We start from the raw sequence: 20,341 nt of genomic DNA, 5'->3' as shown, positions 1-20,341 counted from the left end.
CGACTCGAAGATATTGACTGCATATTTTTCCGCCGATATTATTTAATAAAATAGGTTCTGACGCTAATTTATAAGATACGATCTATCTGGATCTAAAGTGTCAATTCCAATAAATATTGAACTAAAAAAAATTCTTGCTACTCACAATTAGTGCTATCTCAGATTTTGCTCAATACTTAGTTCGCGAGTCCTCACGATCCAAGGACGATTCTATCTTTTGACTTTCAATATTTTTTCAATTTCAAATTTTAGAATTAGCTAGGGACATATCTGTCCTCCTATCCGATAAACATATGGCAATCCAGAGACAAAGTCCATGGCTATCTCGTTCCACTTCCATTGTGATATCTGCTAGGGACATGTCTTAGTAACTCACCGATTTAGTAGAGGCTTTCAGGCAGATAGTTAGATTTTCACCTATGTTGTTCAAAGTTTGTCTATTATGATATGATACTCTTTAGACAATCCATGCTTACTTCCGCTTTTCAATTGTTGATTATTAATCTTAGTTTCATGCCATGCCATGAGGTTAGCTTGGGGGCACTTGTGTCTCTAAGCACCGTATCGTGACTAGGGGGTAATCTCAGATCCTGACAAAAAAATATGATCTTTGTATAAATAATAAAATTTGAGAATTTTAAAATTAGTGTTATTAGCACTAATCTTAAAATTATCAACTCTAGTCATTGAATGGGTGTTTGGGTTGACTTGTTTTTAATGACTTTTGGTTTTTAAGCTTTTTGTTTTAGTTTTCAAAGTATTTAGATAGCTCAAAAAGTGTTTTTAAGCTGTAAAAGTATCAAAAAAGCCAAACGCCAAAAGCCAAAAGTTGGGTATTCCCAACTTAAGACTTTTAGCTTTTAACTTATAAGAGCCCGTTTGGATGGACTTAAAAAAAGTAACTTTAATGTATGAAGTGCTTTTAGAACTTTGAAGTGCTGAAAATTATTTTTATAAATAAGCAGTTGAGTGTTTGGATAAAAGTGATTAAATGAGGAAAATGATGTCAATTTTATGGTTAAACGAATAAAAATCATAGTTTGAGAATTTAATTAAAATATAAGGGATATAAAAGTAATTTCCATGGTCAAAGAAAATGACTTTAAGCACTTAGAAAAAAAAAGTTAGGAATCCTAACTTTTCATTTTTGACTGACTTTAAGAACTTTATAGCTTAAAGTTAGCATTAGGCAAACACGTTCAAAAGCTAAAAAGAGGTTTTAAGTTGGTTTTGACCAACTTAAAGCCCATCCAAACGGGCTCTAAGTCACTTAAAAAAGTCAATCCAAACATCCCTAAGACTTGTGTCACTTTTTCTTAGTTTTGAAACTCTTTTGTCTCCCTTAATTACTTTATTTTATTTTATTATGTTTTGTAGAATTCTATTACTATGTTTAGAAAAGGGTAAACTATTGTTATATGGGTGGTGTTTTGCTCCTTAAATAATATATCTATATTTTTTCTTCCTTGTTTTTATTTGTTTTGGCTTTTGATTTATAAAAACCGACCCAAGAAGCCTTATTTGTTATGAGGCCACAACTCTTTTAAAAAATAACAACTCTTTAATGTAAAAAGATGTTTGCTTTTAATATAATATAAATAAACAAATATCGTATGAAATATAGAAATTTTATTTAATTGGGTGTTTTAAGAAAGAAGAAGAATAGAATACATAGAAAATTCATAGCCTCTCTATTTATAGCCAACCAGGGGTAGTGAACATGTGTTTATTGTAACTTATTTGAAAAGTCACAACCCTTCGAAAATGTCATAACTCTTTGAAAAAGTCGCAACTTTTCAGTAAAATTACAAGCATTCAATAAAAAATGACGTCTGCTTTTAATATAATGTAATATAACTAACTAAATAAATATAATATAAAATATAAAAGATATAGTGGTAAATTGAATGTTTTAAATTAGAGATATTTCAGTAATTTAGCATTTAAGAAGTTGATATTCTTGAGATAGTATAGATACCTAGATAAATATAACAAACTTGTAGACTGAAATTGCAAGAGCAAACTCTTTTGGCCGGCATGCAGCACAATGGGATATTTGTATATTCTGGCTGATGAAAACCTTTACTTTAATTTACAGACCTAATGAGTCAAACTGCGTGTCATTTGTGGCTATGGATTTTCGCCAATCCAATCAAGCATTTGCCTCCACAAAAAAAGAAAAGAAAAAAAGGGCACCTATTAACTCCCACTAATTGAAAAGAAAAGAAAATCTTGCTAAAGAAAGCAAAAAAGTTTGGCATGGCTGCAGTGGGCATAGGTGGAGGCATAGGTGGAGTAGTACTCCACTCTTCATTTCTGGGGAAGGAACTGAAACTTAAGCCTTTATCTTTGTCGATACGATTGAAGAAACAATCGAATTCAAGGATAATTTACGGTAGCTTTGCACATGATCTTTTTGTTGGAGTTGGGGTAGGACTACCCTGTACTGTAATGGAGTGTGGTGATATAATTTATCGAAGCACACTGCCCAAGTCAAATGGGATCACAGTCACTGTTCCTGGGGTTATTTTGGCTTTGGGTACCCTGTCTTACCTCTGGGCTACTCCTGGTGTCGCTCCTGGTTTCTTCGACATGTTTGTTCTTGCCTTTGTTGAAAGATTGTTTCGACCTACTTATAAGAAGGTACTCCTATTAGTTAGTTAGTTAGTTAGGTCGTCATCTCTCTTTTCCCCAATTTCTTATCTTCTTTGTTTTGTTTGCAGGATGATATTGTGTTGGGAAAGAAACTGGGTGAGGGATCTTTTGGTTCTGTTTATAGAGTTTCTTTGGCAAGAAAGCCATCTTCAAATGGTGGTGATTTAGTCTTAAAAAGAGCAACTGAATATGGAGCAGTGGAAATATGGATGAATGAGCGTGTGCGTAGAGCTTGTGCTAATAGTTGTGCTGATTTTCTCTATGGCTTTCTAGAGGTACACTTGTTCATATCCATTAATTATCACGTGCTGCTTTCGAAATTGCAATGACTTATTTATGTTTAAAATGGTGCTAGAGTTCTTCAAAGAAAGGAGTAAAGTATTGGCTTCTGTGGCGATTCGAAGGGGAAGCTACACTTGCTGATTTGATGCAGAGTAGAGACTTTCCCTACAATGTAGGTATTCCATTCTCTTGTTAGCTATGTTTCGTTTACAGCTTTTATATGTAGATTTGGTGCATATTTTTGTGTAGTTTTCATATAATAGGAACAGCTTTGGGGACACAACCTGAAGTTTCATTAACAGCCCTGGTATAAAAAAACATATTCGAAATTTTCTCATGTGAATGCTTTGCTCTCCTAGTAAATGTTCAGTAATTCCAATTGACCTGATAGCTAGTTAAGAATTTCCCTATTTCATTACCTACTGTGCTGGGCGAAATTAGAGCTCTGTTCTTATACCATTGCGAATTTGTGATTGAGGTGAATGTACACATTGTGAAAGGATCTTAGTTTCCCGTGTCTTTGGAGGTTTCCTTCTGAGAGAAAACAGCAGATCAGGTGGAAGATATATATATATATATATTCGAGGGTGAGCTTCATTGGTATGAATTAGTCTCCTAAAGAGATCTAAATGTAGGAGAAATCCCTAGCAGTGATAACTAATACTACAATGTTTTCTATTGAATGAAATCCTCTTGAAACAGTATCATAACCTTCTCAGTTCAGATATAAGAGAAATATCTTCATTTTAGGCACTTACATGTTAAGGGAAATTAGCAAATACAGAGCTGAGAAGAATGATTTTTGATTTCGTAGTGAAAGTATATGATAGGTACTGATAGAGTTAAACGACAAAAGGTTGTTATATAAAACACTTAGAAAATGCAATTCTCTGCTAATTGAAAAGAGGTGAACAATATGAGGAAAATGCCCTCCTAATTGAGAAAAGATTCTACAGAGAGTTATCCATGAACATTCACCATTCACTGTATTGATAAAACTACGTCTTCAAGTTGAGATATATAATAAATTCTGTCATTTAAGCCAAATTATCCGATCGTACCATGTTTATATTTGTACATATATATATATATATATATATATATATATATATATATATATATATATATATATATATATATAAATATATATTATATGCAGCATATCCAAAATTATTACACCTATGACCCAATGGTTTCAATGTTGAACAATTGCATAGTTTGTATTCATTTTCCCCGATACCCATATGTGAGTTATTATAATTCATTAATTTGTATAATTGTAATTTCTTGTGTCTGACTCTTAGAGTTGCTCCGAATAGTGAATTACTAAATTCTGATCATTTCTCTCAGAGGAACATTTGTTTTATGTACTCATTTGTTCACGACACTCTTTGACACAATTAAGCTGTTAATTCTTTTCCCAAAGGCTAGCTTTGAGCTAATATTATGAGCCAAATGATCCCCATATTACATAATTTACTTGCTCGATAGTGTGGAAGGAAGTGTTTATAATCTGTCCTATACGATTTAGCAAATGAAAGAAAATGATTGACATAGACAACAACTAGTTGAAACTAATGTTTGGTTATTATGGGCACACAGTTACGTCAGATTCAGTGTTTGTCATGACTGTTTTTCATTTTTATTTCGTCGAGATTATATGATGGTCTCGAGGTAAGTGTGATATAGTTATTATCTTAGAGACCTTCTGAGACAAATTATTGAGTACAACAACAACCCAGTGAAATCCCACAACGTGGGGTCTGGGGTATTGGAATAAAAAATAAAAAATTTGGAATGAGTCAATGAGGTGGATGGATATAAAGGAATCCCGACCATAACTAGTGTCTGTGTGGGTTGTAGTTTTTGTTGCAAGTCCTTTCTGCAAAAGTTACTATCTGATTTCTTCTCCCCCCCCCCCCCCCCACCTCTCTAGCTTCATTTCAATGGATCTGCCATGATTTATTAAATCATCAGGTAGAAGCATTGATCCTTCGAGAGGTTCAGGACTTGCCCAAGGGTTTGGATAGAGAAAATAGAATCATTCAGACAATTATGAGACAACTCCTATTTGCTTTGGATGGTCTTCACTCCACAGGGATAGTACATAGAGATATTAAGCCTCAAAACATAATTTTCTCCGAAGGTAAACTGTCTTGTTAATATTTGTGATTGAGTTTGATTGTCTACATGTAACTAATGTCTGTCTGAAGCAGGTTCTCGCGCGTTCAAAATAATTGATCTTGGTGCTGCAGCGGATTTGAGAGTAGGGATCAATTATGTTCCTAAGGAGTTTCTTTTAGATCCAAGGTAATTTCCTACTCTGCAAACTCACAAGTTTGTGTATGGACAAGTGGAAATTTCTTGCTATGGACATTCTATATTACTTGCATTAATAATATCTACATTTTTTATTCTGTGACCTTTGTTTCTTGGAATTAATTATCCCCTTGATAAAAAGTGCTAAAACATTCCATCAATTAAACGTGTGGCATAATATAATTCTCAGCTCATATGGATGACTACTTATCATTCTTTTCTGTTATTCATTTCAAAAACATCTCGGATCAAATCAAATAAAAGAACATGCATTTTCCATCCTTTTTATTGTTAGGGTAATGTAATCTCCATTCTAACCTCAACATTTCAATCTGGGTTTTTTGTTGCTTTCATGGATTAATAAAGTACTATGCCAATTTTTTGTCTAATTAAGTCCCATTTTTCACTTTACATATTTTCTGAATTCAATTTTTTTTTGTTGATCACGCTTTTAATATTTATAACCAGATGTCCTCAAACCTCCCAAATGAACCATCAATGCTAACCTTATAAGTTCTTAGAGGACTAGCAGGAAAATCAACTTCATATTTGAGCGTTAGAAGTGTTCTTTCTAGAATGTTCAAGCTAACAAACTTAAAATTGTATGCCTAAATTGAGAAAATGCGGGACCCAACAGAGTAAGCCCTGAATTGAGTGATGAAATAGCAGGATTTTCCAATTTAATGGGTATGTTATGTGCCATAATGATTGAGTACTTTCCCCGCCACATTTGAAAGAACATTAGATGACTTTGATATTGGATTTATGGCATGTTTCTGCTTGTTAGTTTTAATTATATCAGCTTAATTTACATGTTAAAGCGATGCAGTGTATGAATGATCATGTTCCTTAGTCAATTATAAAGAAGTGGATTGATCTCTTATTTATCCCACGTCTAAAGGATGAATTTGTGTTGTTATACTAATCTGACTGTATATTGACTGTTGAGATTCGTATGATCTCAAACGTTTATCTTTGTACCATTAAAAGGTGAAGAGAAAATAGATTTCCTTAGAGCATTCTGTGTTACTGATCATCTCTTTTTTGGAAGACTTTCAGGTAATACCATTTATAACTTTGCATGTTTGCATGGGTGGATCTTTTACTTATGGATTTGGTTTACTTGTTTTTCTAATTGTCTGTCTTTTTCGGTAAGATATGCTGCACCAGAGCAATACATTATGAGCACACAAACCCCTTCTGCACCGTCTGCTCCAGTTGCAACTGCACTTTCCCCAGTTCTATGGCAGGTTTGATGACCAGTCACTCACTTTTGGCCCATTACCTCTTTTTTTTATCTGTAAAATTAACTATTTGTTATGCTACTTTTTTTAACAGCTGAATCTCCCAGACCGATTTGACATCTACAGTGTTGGTCTCATATTCCTGCAAATGGTTAGATTCTAATCAAAAGCTATTACTATTAATATTTCTTAGACAAAATTTAGCTCTTCTGGGAGAATCTAGACATTTGAGTTCTGGAATTAAAAGAAACACAAGGAAGTGATTGTCAGTTTCTTTTACTTTTTCTTATCTGAATGTAGAGAACATCAGTTCCCTTGAGTACATGATGTGATTCTCTGAGTTAACAAAGAACTAGTCAACCAAGATCTTGAACTTTAAGCAAAAAACAATGTTGGAAGTTTGATATAAAAAAAGTGATGTATTTCGTGATGTAGAACATGGAATCAAGTGTTTTTAAAATGAGGTTAAAGATTAGATTCTGAAATTCGAAATAACTACTCACTTGTTCTAAAAGAAGCAACGACTTCAGAACAAGTTAAACTATGATCTGATTTTGGATGTGGAAGATGCCTTCTTGAATGATCAAATGATTTGTAGTTCCTAAAGCCACCGCTTGAAATCAATTAACGTGATTAAGAACCTCACACACATTTGAGAACAAGATAAGGACTATCACCGCTTTGTATGGAACCAAATACAAGGATTAAAAAGAAGAAATAGAGTATCATCTCTTTATTTCTAATTGTTGTTATCTAAAAAACGTGAACTGTGTCTTTTACGAAGCATCAGAACCCTTTATATAGGCCTAGGGTCTCTTCTTTGATGACTACATTTCCTATTCTAATAAGGAAAGAAAATAGATAAAAGCAAGGAAATAAAATCCCTATTCTACAAGGAAACAATAAAGTAAGTAAAATCTACCAAGAAAAGAAATAAGAACAATATGTCCCGTTTTTAGAAGGAAAGAGTCTTTAACTTAGCTTCTTGGACTTCATGGACTAGAAAGGTTTCTTGAACCTGAAAATAAGTACACACACTTGCCTATTCGGATTGGCTTATTTTAAATGCTTTTAAGACAAAATAGTTTTTAAGTGTGGAGTGTTTGGATAAATTAAAAAAGTGCTTATAAGCACTTAGACATGGAAGAACTTTTTCTCGACAGGCTAAGTAAGAAAAGTCCAATATAGCTTCACAGTTTACACAAGTGCATGAGGAAGAAAATGAATGATGACCTGCAAATAGTAACTTTATGGATACTAAGAAACAAGGGTCCTTTAATTAAGGGTGGCCTTTGCATCATTTATTTGAGGAAAGGTGACTCCTATTTTTGTTTGTTTGGGTAGGTGTAACTCTTTTTACTTTAGTGTTAATGCCACTAATTTGAAAAGCCCCCAAATTTTCTTGTATACACAAAGGCTTCACATTCCCCATTCCTCTCTCCTTCACCAACAAAACCATTACCTCTTCCTCTTTCGCCACCTCCGCCGTCTCCTCCTCCTCTTTTGCATCCTCCTCCACATCTCTGCCTCCCCTCTACTTCCTCCTTCAGTAGTAAATTCAACTTCTTCATTAAGTTTTTGCAAACAACTACTGAATTTGTTGCGACAACTTCAATAGTTATTGCAACAACTCAACGAGTTCTAAGTTACTGTAACACATTCCATTGTTGTTACTATCAAAGTTGTTGCAATAAAACTCGGTAGTTGTTTTCAACAAATTACTTGTTGAATTTACTGCACAATCTCTTTAACTGCTCCAAAAAATTGTGTTTTCCAAATTACCTCCACCAATCTTCATGACGAAAATAAAAATAGTTTGTAGATTAAAAAGAAGAAGAATTATGACTAGAAAAAAAGAAGACGAAGAAGAAAAAGGGAGTAGGGAGGGAATCCAAAAAACTGAATTTTGAATATGAAAAGTGGCCATGTATGGATTATTTTTAAAACTTGGATAGTTAATATTTTACCCCCAATTTTAGAGTTATAATTTTGAATTTTTGAATTTTTCCCAGGAACTTATCCCGAGGTAACTCTCTTCCCTACTTCCTGGGGGGGGGGGGGCTCTCTCTTTAGGGCACTCTAACCGGAATCTTCATTTCCATTCCTTTCCTTTCATTACCTTTTTTTTAACTATTACCTTACGTTATAGTTTTTCGAGATTCAAATCCTTCGTTTAGGCTTTGCAATGGGTGACAATAGGATTTATTTCAATGCGGGTTTTAAGTCTTTCGATATCACTAAATGGAGCACTAGAAGCTCTGTGTGGTTCGAATAGGTTGAGAGGAGTAGAAAGATGATGAGGAAATCTTCCATGAGCAGCAAAACTATGGAATGGATCTGCTTCACTCTCAGAGAAGCTTCCAGTGATCAAAAGATAACAATCTAAAGATGGAGAACTACAGAAAGAGAGGTGGAGCATTTTTGTACCAGGAAACATAATGAACATGGATGATTTACAAGTATCATTTCCATCAATAATGGTGTAGGTCCATACTGGTCATCCCATAATTAGCCTTGAATGCGGGATAGCACGACATAGCATTTAAAATTGAAAGATTCATTAAATGCTCTAAAATAATGGAAGCGCCAGGACCTCCTAGAGTAACCAAAGCCAACTACCCTTATGCAAAAGCAGTTAAGGGTAGTAAATGACAATCAAATACTATAAATGAGGTAGAGATTACGAACAATGCTAGCATTATTGAAGTCCTCACTGATGCTGAAGACCAAGAGAATGGGCTTCTAGAAAGATGCCTAGTAGGTCATCTAGAAGGACAGATGAAGGAAAAACCAACTATTTATGAGATAAAAAGATGGTCGTCAACACTCTAGAAGAAGGCATTCGGAGTTGACATCTATGAAATGTATGGAGGTATGTTTTTGTTTGAGTTCCCTAACATAAACATGGTTGAACAAACCCTACAAGGGCAGTGGAACTGGAAGAATCACAAATTCAATCTGGAATGGTGAAATCCGATGGTGGGTTCTCCCCAATAATACTTTGAAGATGGAAACATGGATCAGAATTGTCGGAATCCCCCTTCATCTCTGGTCGGGGATAGTATTTCAAGAAATCGGAAACCTATGAGGAGATTGGGTGGCCACAGAGGAGGAAGGAAAACTAAGAAATCACATGAAGTGGGCAAGAATCCTGGTTGCAAATGAAGGAAGAAACATTCCCAAAGAAGTTTCGATCTCCAGAAATGGAGTAATATTCCACTTTTCGATATGGGTTGAGTGCCAAGTTTGAGTAAAGTTATAGCCAGAATCTTCACAAACTAGAAATAGAGTCACCGGAGAAGATAAAGCACATATATACCCAGTCCATGCCTTTACACAGCAGTTGGAAGGTGGTAAAGGCTGTGGTAAAGTCAGTAGTAAAGTCTGTGGAAAAGTACAATCCCATCAATTTAGGGATTTTGCATCAGAGGAACAAGTGGGTACAACTGTTAAAGGAAGAAGAGGGGGAGGGGCACATGTGAGGCACACATCTCATTTAATGGAGGGAGCAACTTTGGGCCATCAACAACCCAGTAGAAAGACGAAACTCTTTTATAAAAAAAGCCCAGGCTTTTCAAGTCAAGTCATTTTTAATGACATAACTTGTAAAAGCCCAATGCTACTTAGGAATGGTAATTTTCTAGAACTACCAGAGCTGCAATATGATCAAGATACAGAAAGAACAGTCACGCAGAACTCGAATCAAATGGCCTATGCAGAGGAGGAGATGGTAAACATGGCGGAGAATCAATTTTTGGATCTCAACGCCAATTAATAGAGATTGATGATAATGAACTAAGGGGGAAGATTTCAGAAAAGGAGAATAGTGGATCGATCACTCTCTTGAAGGACTAGGAGATTAAGGAGAGGGAGACTTCAAACTAGATACAACAAAACATGATCAAACTGGGTAAAATTTTGGGTGTTGATTTTCAGGGCCATGAAGAGGAGGCATTAGAGTTATTACTTCAAGTGGACAGTTCGAGACAAGCCAGAAGAGTGGAGGCAGAGGCTGTATGCAAGAAAACAAAATTCAGAGATTCTCAAGAGTTTAAAAGTTTAGTAAGCTTCGATGTGAAATTTAAAAATAGTGGAAACAGAGGTACTATGAGAAACTTGCTCATCTGTGATAGATTAAATTTAAGTTCGTTTCATGGAATGTAAGGGACTAATAATAGGGATAAGAGAAGATTAGTTAAAAGTATTATTGGGGTGTGTGTTTGTGTGTGTGTGTGGAATGTAGACATCATTTGTTTGCATCTAACTAATTAGAGGGGGATGTGATAGAGGAGGTTAGGCAGATTTGGGGAGGGAGATGGGTTACATATGCTTGTTTGGAAGGCTAGTAGGACTAGAGGGGGAATTCTAATGTTGTGGAGCAGCAGAGTGTGGAAGGGGGATATTTTGGAGACTGGCATCTACTCTATAACTTGCAAATTTGAAGCTCAACTTCAAAACTTCACTTGTCACATTACAGGGGCTTATGCCCCCAACTGTTATGTGGAAAGAAGGCTTGTCTAGATGGATTTAGGGGCTATAAGAGGTTTAACGGAAGGACCTTGGGCTGTGTGTGGAAATTTCAATGCGGTGAGGTTCATTTCAGAGAAGAGAAACTGTTTGAGAAGAACAAAAGACATGAGAGAATTTTCAGATTTCTTAGAAGATTTGAAGTTGATTGACATTCAACGAGAGAAAGGCCCGTATACTTGGTTTAAATGAGATAATCAAGACGTTGCCTTCAGAATTGATAGGATTCTAATCTCAAAGAATGGGATGATAGCTTTAACAACATAAAACAAATTGCTTTACAAAGGTTCAGATCAGACCACACTCCTATTGCATTGCTGGGAGGAGTGTGGAACCAAAACATAAATTGATTCAAGTTTGAAAACTGGTGGTTAGACACAGAACGGTTCAAAAACAGAATCAAGGAATGGTGGGACACTTTCAGCTTCTCTGGGAGACCGAATTTAGTACTTCCTTCAAAACTTAAGGCATTTAAAGAAAAGCTTAAGGTTTGTAGCAGGAGTGACTAATGGAACCTAGGAGCTAAATGGATGAACTTATTCAAAGAACTGGTTGTTTTGATGGTAGAGCACTAATAGAGTATGAGGTGACAAGGAAGAATTCTAGATTATTGGAGTTCGAGGAATTGCTTAAATATGAAGAAATCTCATGGAGACAAAAATCAAGATCATTGTGGTTAAAGGAGGAGAACAGGAACACTAGGTTCTTCCACAAAATGGCCAATGCACATAAGAGGTACAACAACATTGATCAACTAGTAATCCATGGAGAACTGACCCAAGATCCTGCCAGTATTGAAAGGGAGATAGTAGATTTCTACAAGAAGCTATACACAGAGACTACTGACCGGAGACATGCCTATACTGATGCTGATTGCCTCGAGTTAACTGAGGAGGAAAAGGAGAACCTGCAAAGGAACTTTGTGGAGAGTAAAGTGTTCTAAACTGTCTAAAAATGTGTGCAATTGATAAAGCACTCAGGCTTGATGGATTCACCATAGGTTTCTTAAAATACTAGGAGGTGGTAAAGGAGGACATCAAAACTTCTACGAGCAGGAAGTGTTTGAAAGAAGTTTGTAATGCAACATTTATTAATCTCATCCCAAAGAAGAAGGGTGCCAAGGAACTCGGAGATTCTAGACCTATCAGCTTAATAGGCAGCATCTACGAGCTTTTTGCTAAAGTTTTGACAAAGAGAATGAAAGAGATAATGGCTAAAGTTGTGGATTCCCGACAAATGGCTTTTATCCAAGGAAGACAAATCATGGAGGTAGTGCTGATAGCTAATAAGGCAGTGGATTCCAGACAAAAGCAAAAGAAACCTGGAATACTTTGTAAGCTAGACATGGAAAAATCATATGACAGTGTTAATTGTTAGTGTCTTTTGACCACAATGGGGGTAATAGGATTTGTAATGAAGTGGATCTAGTGGATCAGACATTGTATCACTACTGTGAGATTCTCAGTACTTATAAATAGATCCCTTGTTGGTTTCTTTAGTGCGGAGAGGGGACTGAGTTATAGAGACCCTTTGTCTCCTTTCATTTTCGTACTTGCTATGGAAGGGTTGAACAATATGATCAAATTAGCTAAAGTGAGGGCTTAGAGGTTTCGAGGTCAGTAGACTTGAAGTAGAGATTGTGGAACTTACCCATCTACAATATGAGATGATACCTTGATATTATGTGATGCTGATGAAGGTCAACTAAAGATGCTGAGGGTGATCCTAATGTTGTTTGAAGGGTTCTCTGGTCTACACACTAATTGAAGGTAAAGCCAACTCTATCCAATTAATGAACTATACAACATGGAAACCTTAAATGCTACTCTCGAGGGGAAATTGGAGCACTGCCTACATATCTTGGATGCCTTTGGGGGCCAAATCTCAATCATATGAAATCTAGAACGTGGTTGAGAAATGTGAAGTGAAGTTAACAAGATGGAAATCACAATTTTTCTAGTGGTGGTAGGTTGACCTTGATTTTCACTACCAACCTGATGTCAATATTCCCAATTCCCAAAAGTGCAATCACTAGGTTGGATAAAATCAGAAGGAAATTTCTCTAGCAAGGAAACAATGAGAGAAAAGGCTACAACTTTGTTAAATGGAATGTTGTGATTGTGGCAAAAAAGTATGGAGGTCTGGGAATAAAGAACTTGATGAATCAGAGCAAAGCCCTTAGGATGAAATGGTTGTGGAAGTTCAATAATGAAGAATAGTCCTACTAGAAGGAAGTCATTAAGGCAAAATATGTACAGGAAGACAATTGGATGACCAAAGAAGTGACTACACCATATGGGGTCAGTGTATGAAAATCCATTAGATCTCTGTGGTTTGAGTTTAAGGCTAACACAAAGATCAAAGTGGGGAATGGAGAGAAAATAGAATTTTGGAAGGATGGTTGGCATGAGGCAGGTAGGCTAGAGGTCTTTTATCCTGATATATATTCTCTAGTATCTCACCAATAAAAGACCATAGTAGATCACTGGACTCCTCAAGGGTGGAATTTCATTTTTAGAAGACAATTAAATGATTGGGAGATTCACAGGGTAGTAGATTTTTTCAACACCATTGGGCAATTTAATGGACTGGAAGGGGGTCACGGCGTTTTGTGGTGGAAAGGCAATCGGAAGGGTAGTTTTATGGTGGGTTATGCATACAACTGGCTGAACCACACCAATCGGCCTCAAAGTCACTAGCCATGAATAGAAATCTGGAAGCCAAAAATCCCACTCAAAGTGGCATGTTTTGTCTGGTTGTTAACCAAAGAAGTTGTACTGAATGAAGACAACTTAAAGAGGAGGGGGATACCATTATGTTATAGATATTTCTTTTGTGGGGAAACTGCCGAGACAGTCAACCATCGCTTTCTACACTGCAAGATCACTGGCCAACTGTGAAGGTTATTCATGAATCTTAAGGGTATATCATGGACCATGCCTGCCAAGATCACAGAAGCAATCCAGAGTTGAGAGGAAGTAGGAAAGCTGTTACAAAGAAAAAGAAGAACTTCAAGTGTACAAAGTGTAAGAATAGAAAATGACAGATGCAAATTGCTACAGTAATCTGAAGAGGGAGAAGAAAAACGTAGAAGATTTTTGAGTTCTATTTTTTTCTCTAGATGTTTCATTACATAAGGTCCTTATATATATATAGATATATAAAGCGTGAGAATTACGACCACACAAGAAGAAAAAAATATCTCACACTATGTCCATATGTGGCTCACTAACCACCACTCATTTTAACTGAAAAGACTTGCCTACTATAACAATATCTACAATTTAGGAGTTTCTAGAGAAATCTTAATTTCCTAATACTCCGACTTAAGATTTTTCTTTGAAACTCCTTGCAACATCCTTTGAAACTCAAACTTGTTGGTGGAAAGAGCCTTAGTTAGAATATCACCTTGATGTTCTTCACTGCTACAATGCACCAACTTAACTTCACCATTCTTCTCAGCATCTCTAAAAACATGAAATTTGATGTTGATATGCTTTGTTCTTCCATGCTGCACCGGATTTTCAGCCATTGCAATAGTTGATTTACTGTCCACATAGATTAGTGTTGGTTTTTTAGGCAACAGATCCAATTCAAACAGGATCTTTCTCAACCAAATTGCTTGATTTGTAGCAGATGCAACAACCACATACTCGGCTTCTGCTGAAGATTGAACTACAATATCTTTCTTCTTTGTGCTCCAAGAAAAAAGGCCTGAACCAAATGAAAAGAAGTAACCAGATGTGCTTTTGTAATCATCCAAACATCCACCCAATCACTATTCGAATAACTAATAAGAGCTCCATTCTCCACACTTCTATTCTAGATTCCATAATCAATCGTCCCTCTAATGTACATCAACACCCGTTTAGCGGCTCCAAAATGCTTAGTGCTGGGAATTTACATATATCGAGATAACAAACTGATCGCAAACATGATGTCCGGCCTAGAATTAGTCGGATACAATAGACTTCCAATAAGACTTCTATAAAGCTTTGGATCTGCCCTCCTTTCGCCTTTCATACTACATCAATTTTTCATTCACAACTAGTGGAGTTGCAATACGTTTGCACTTGTCAATCTTGAACTTTTTTAATAGATTCAAGGCATATCTCTTTTGGGACAAGAAAACTCATTCACAAGATTGAGAAATCTCCATTCCTAAGAAAAACTTCATTTCTCCTAGACCGAACATCTCAAAAGCTTTTAACATTTCATTTTTAACTTCTTCAACCGCAATAGGATTTTCACCTGTGATTATCAAAATATCGACAAAAACTGATATCATAATCAGCATCCCATAATGAGTAGTATCCAACCTACTATATCAAGCTCTTGGAGCTTGTTTAAGACCATAGAGAGCCTTTTTAAGCTTGTACACCCTGTCTTCTTCACCTGCGACAAACCTTCAGGTTGTTCAACAAAAATATCTTCCTCAAGAAGTCCATTGAGAAATGCAAATTTGACATCCAAATGGAAGATTTTAACTTGTATTGTGCTACAAGAGCGACAAGAAATCTTATTGTCTCATATGGTGCAACAGGAGCAAACGTATTTCCAAAGTCCACTCCAGGCTACTGAGAATGCCTTTAACTACAATTCTAGCTTTATGCTTGAAGATGGAGCCATCTGGATTGAACTTTGTTGGATAGACCCATTTGATACCAATAACATTCTTTTGTTCTGGCCTATCAACCAACTCCCAAGTATCATTTTTATTAATCACGAAAAGTTCCTCCTCCATTGCTGAAATCCAAACTTTGTGATTTGTTGCTTCTTCAAATGAGGATGGTTCAACAAGAGCAAAATTGCATTGCTCATAAACTTCAGCTAGTGATTTAGTCTTCAAAACAGGAGAAGCTATAGTAATTCAACATCTGAATTTTGTTTTGTTTCAGCAATAGGACTAGAAGAAGCATCACTTTTTTGCAGATTTGGAGTTGCAACTAAAGTAGTCCCACCTTTGCTCTTTACAATAATATCTCGATCCCAATCATAGTGGGTAGACTCATCCATTACAATATCTCTACTTGCAAACACCTTCTTACTACCAACATTGTACATTTTGTATCCTTTTGCAACTGTGCTATAGCCCAACAGAACACAAAGTTCTGCCTTGCTATCTAATTTGCCTCTTTTAGCATCAGGAATATGTGCATAGCACACCGAACCAAATACCTTCAAGTGTCTTGCTGACGGCTTTATACCTTTCCATGCTTCAAATGGCGTCATGCCTTGGATTGCTCTAGTTGGTAATCTATTTAGCAAATAGACAACGGTATTGACTGCTTCGACCCAAAAGTATTTAGGCATCTTTTTTTCTGCCTACATGCATCTTGCCATCTCCATCACTATTTTGTTCTTCCTCTCAAAAACTCCGTCCTGTTCTAGAGTGTAGCTAACAGTGAATTGTTGTTGGACACCCAAAATTTTACAATACTTACTGAACTGATACAAAGTATATCCAGTTCCATTAGCTGATCTGATATGTTTTAACCGGCATCCACCCTCCCTTTATACCATAGCCTTGAATTCTTTGAAAACAGAAAACACTTGAGATTTGCTACTAAGAAAGTAGACCCATGTCATTCGAGTTAGATCACCCACAAAGAGAATAAAATACTTGTTTCCACCCAAAGAAGCTGTCCTCATTGATCCACATAAATCTGCATGAACCAACTCTAGCTTTTTCTTAGCCCTACAAAGACTTCCTTTAGGAAAGGATCGTCTATGCATGTTACCAAATTGACATGACTCACAAACATCTCTGGACATGTCAATTTTGGGTACATCAAGCACCATGTCCTTTGATTGCATACACACCAGTGAGCTAAGGTTGTAATGAACGAACCTTTTGTGCCAAGTCCAAGTATCATTTAATTCAACATTGAAAGAGCAATTATCAATAGTATAACATGAAATTGAAAAGGAATTGTCAATCATGCTAATTTTCGCTACTTCACATTCTTTAGGATCATAAATGACACATTATTTGTCCTTAAAATTAAGAGAATAATTTTTATGAAGCAACTGAGCAACACTCAACAAGTTTTGAGTCAAATTTGGCACATAAAGAACATCATTAATAATTTTCATACCTTCGTCAGTAGGAAATTTTACTGACCCTCTACTGTGAGCTTGCACCAATGCACCATTTCCAAGCTTCTCTTTAGTTCTATTGGATCTGTCCAATGTAACAAACGTATTTTCATCAATTGACATGTGCCTTCTGCACGTACTATCAACATACCAATTACATTGATCAACATGTGATGTGTGCGAGGCGATGAAAACCTCTTCCTCTGATTTTTCAACTTGGTGATCATCCGCAAAATTCACTCGTTTTGAAGATTGATCACTTTGATTTTGCTTTTGCCTACAATACTTCTCAATGTGCCTATACTTCTTACAATATCTACATTGAATTGGAGACCTCTTTGACTTCTGCCAACAATTCTTCTCTAAGTGATTTGTCTTCTTACAAATGCCACAAGGTGGAAATTTTTCTTTTATCGACGAAGAACCTTGGTTTCCACCAGGTTTTACCGCTCCAGATTTATCCAACCAAACTTTTCTGCCTTCCTTTTGATGCTTGAATTTATGCCTTGCTTGAAAGGCTTTTTCTATTGCCCCTTCACTTCTCATAGTTACCCGTTACTCTTGGACTTGCAATTTGGAGAGTAGTTCAACTATTTTAAGAGTAGTCAAGTCACAAGACTCTTCAATAGATGAGATTTTTTATTCAAACTTGTCTGGAAGGCTGACCAAGATCTTCCCTACAATTTTCTAATCTGGAATGGTTTCACCAAGTATTCTTATGTGGTTCACAATCTCCATCAACTTGGAAGATTATTCTTTCACACTTTTATGTCTTTCATCTTCAAAAGCTCAAACTCTCTTTTCAAAGCTAAGAGTAACAGATTTTACTTTGTTGTCGCCTTCAAACTCATCCTTTAGCTTATCCCAAGCTTCTTTAGCTGTTTCGCAGGCCATAATCCTAGTAAACATCACGTCTGTAAGACATGAGTGTATGCAGGTGAGAGCTCTTGGAGATCTAGTCACCAACTCATCATACTTTTTAATTTCATTGAGAGTTGCATTGCCTCTTAATGGCTGGAAAACAGGTTCTCCACTATCAACAACTTCCCATAAGTTGAGAGCCTTTTGATAAGCCTTCATCTTGATAGCCAAATCTGATAATTCTCCCCGGTAAAAATCGGAGGGCCCATCGTTGGCTTATTTTTATTTGCCATGTTTTCTCCAGCAAATAAATCCAAGAAAAAGTAGAAATTAGATGAGTCAAAAAGACTATATTTGATACAAAATCCTTCGGAAAAGGGCTCTGATACCATGTAACAAAGCAAAGGAAGAAGACCTTCAAGGCTACAAAGTGTAAGAATAGAAAATGGCAGCTGGAAATTGCTACCATAATCTGAATAGGGAGAAGAAAAAGGCTGAAGATTTTGAGTTCTATTTTTTTTCTAGGATGTTTCATTACATAAGCTCCTTATATTTATAAAGTGTGAGAATTACAACCACACAAGCAAAAATATCTCACACTACATATGTAGCTGACTAACCACCACTCATTATAACTCAAAAGACTTGCCTACTACTAAAATATCTACAATCTAGGAGTTTCTAGAGAAATCTTAATTTCCTAGCAAAAGCAATCCTAGAACAGAGACGGAGACTTTGTCCCAGCTAGTATATGGTGGGCAATATGGAAGGAAAGGAACTCTAGAGCTTTTGATAGTATCAAGAATAGTATACAAAAAATCAAACTAAATTGTTTTATGCTAGTATGTTTTTGGTGTAATCAGTTATACTCAATTACTATATCCATAATTGATGTACTAGACTCAATTTTGTAAAAGATAGTAGGATTTGAAGTACATGTTGTAAATGTTGACCAGTACAGTTTTAGTACTGTCTTTTGAGGAATATACGAAGTTACCAGTTTCAAAAATATTTCTAATCAGGTTTAGTTTCACTTAATCATGGTTGGCCTGGTCAAGGTCACCTTTTATTTTTCAAGACTTGAGAGGTTCCTTTAGTTAAATATACTTTGGAACTAAGTAGAAAAAAAAGTTGGTTTCCTTTCTGCTTTTCTTTAGCTCATATAACCAAGACCTTCATTCGCTATATTTTTAAACAAATTGCCCATTAGATGTGATCTTATCTATTTTAATAGGCTCCCCCCTTCCTCCCTGCTAGGCTTATCTGGTGCAAATACGGATTTGTCAAGCTAATGGGCTTCACATACCGGATGGTTAAACCAAAAACAAAATAGAATTGAATATTTGCATATACAAGATTTTGGAATTAACTATGTGTTACAGTCAGAAATTGGTTAAATGCTGATATTGCTATCTTCTAATGTTTTTATGAAGAATTTACATGTTCTTTGCTGTTGTTTTTTCCCTCACAGGCATTCTCGGGATTACGTAGTGACAACAGTCTCATTCAATTCAACCGACAACTGAAGAGATGTGACTATGATTTAGTTTCCTGGAGACAGACTGTAGAGCCACGTGCTGGCCCTGAACTTAGGAAAGGCTTCGAGTTGTTAGATTTGGATGGTGGAATAGGATGGGAGCTATTAACATCTATGGTACGCTTCAAAGCACGCCAAAGAATTAGTGCAAAGACAGCTTTAGCTCATCCTTACTTTGATAGAGAAGGTCTGCTAGCCTTGTCATTCATTCAGAATTTGAAGCTGCAATTCTTCCGGGCTACACAACAAGACTATAGTGAAGCTGCAGCCTGGGTTGTTCAACTAATGGCAAAATCAGGAACAAAACAAGATGGGGGCTTCACGGAAGCGCAACTTCAGGAGCTTAGGGTATGTGTTCTCATGGCATTACGTAACTAGACTAGACATTGTTACTAATGTTGGTTATTAAGCGTAAAATTTCCTTAATATGCTTTGTTTTTCCATTTGATATTTTACAGGAAATAGAGCCTAAGAAGAAGTCAAGTGCGCAGAGAAATGCTCTTGCATCAGCTCTTCGACTTCAAAGGAAAATTATAAAAACCCTGAATGAGAGTATCGATGATCTTAGAAGTAAACGGAAAAGCGTATGGTGGAGCCGATGGATTCCAAGAGAGGAATGAAATTAATAAATGCGTACAAAATAGTTTTAGTACTTTGTTCATAGAGCTTACACTTACTAGTTTTCATTCTCATTTGACAATTTTTGAACAAAGATTATTATATTTAAATTGTGAAAAGTATATATGTACCCTAGTTTTATTATTTATAGAAAGATATGCAGTTAACAATTGATTTTATATGTAGCCTAGTAAAATTG

At 36.0% G+C, this 20,341-nt stretch overlaps 1 protein-coding gene across 2 annotated transcripts; it reads left to right on the top strand.

The window, feature by feature from the left end:
* The first annotated feature begins 2,125 nt into the window (after positions 1-2,125).
* On the top strand, positions 2,126-20,321 carry LOC129871327 (serine/threonine-protein kinase STN7, chloroplastic). Of its 2 annotated transcripts, none has more exons than XM_055946224.1 (9): positions 2,126-2,643; positions 2,724-2,930; positions 3,011-3,113; positions 4,919-5,083; positions 5,154-5,247; positions 6,413-6,506; positions 6,595-6,651; positions 19,459-19,872; positions 19,983-20,321. In XM_055946224.1, exons 1-9 carry the CDS (start codon positions 2,260-2,262, stop codon positions 20,142-20,144), a joined length of 1,680 nt encoding a protein of 559 aa, XP_055802199.1. In that variant the 5' UTR covers positions 2,126-2,259; the 3' UTR covers positions 20,145-20,321. The 2 variants fall into 2 exon arrangements, with proteins under 2 accessions (XP_055802199.1, XP_055802200.1); XM_055946225.1 differs by having other exon boundaries at positions 2,127-2,430.
* The last annotated feature ends 20 nt before the right edge of the window (positions 20,322-20,341 follow it).

This window comes from Solanum dulcamara, chromosome 10 (genome assembly GCF_947179165.1).
Source record: "Solanum dulcamara chromosome 10, daSolDulc1.2, whole genome shotgun sequence".
Classification (NCBI taxonomy): Eukaryota; Viridiplantae; Streptophyta; class Magnoliopsida; order Solanales; family Solanaceae; genus Solanum; species Solanum dulcamara.
This window is presented reverse-complemented; position numbering and strand designations above follow the sequence as displayed.

Excerpts from the sequence above, each read along its gene's own strand:
- LOC129871327 (XM_055946224.1), top strand. The coding sequence starts at position 2,260 with ATGGCTGCAGTGGGCATAGGTGGAGGCATAGGTGGAGTAGTACTCCAC. Across the intron at positions 2,931-3,010 it reads TTCTCTATGGCTTTCTAGAG|AGTTCTTCAAAGAAAGGAGT; the intron begins GTACACTTGTTC and ends AAATGGTGCTAG. Across the intron at positions 3,114-4,918 it reads AGACTTTCCCTACAATGTAG|AAGCATTGATCCTTCGAGAG; the intron begins GTATTCCATTCT and ends ATCATCAGGTAG.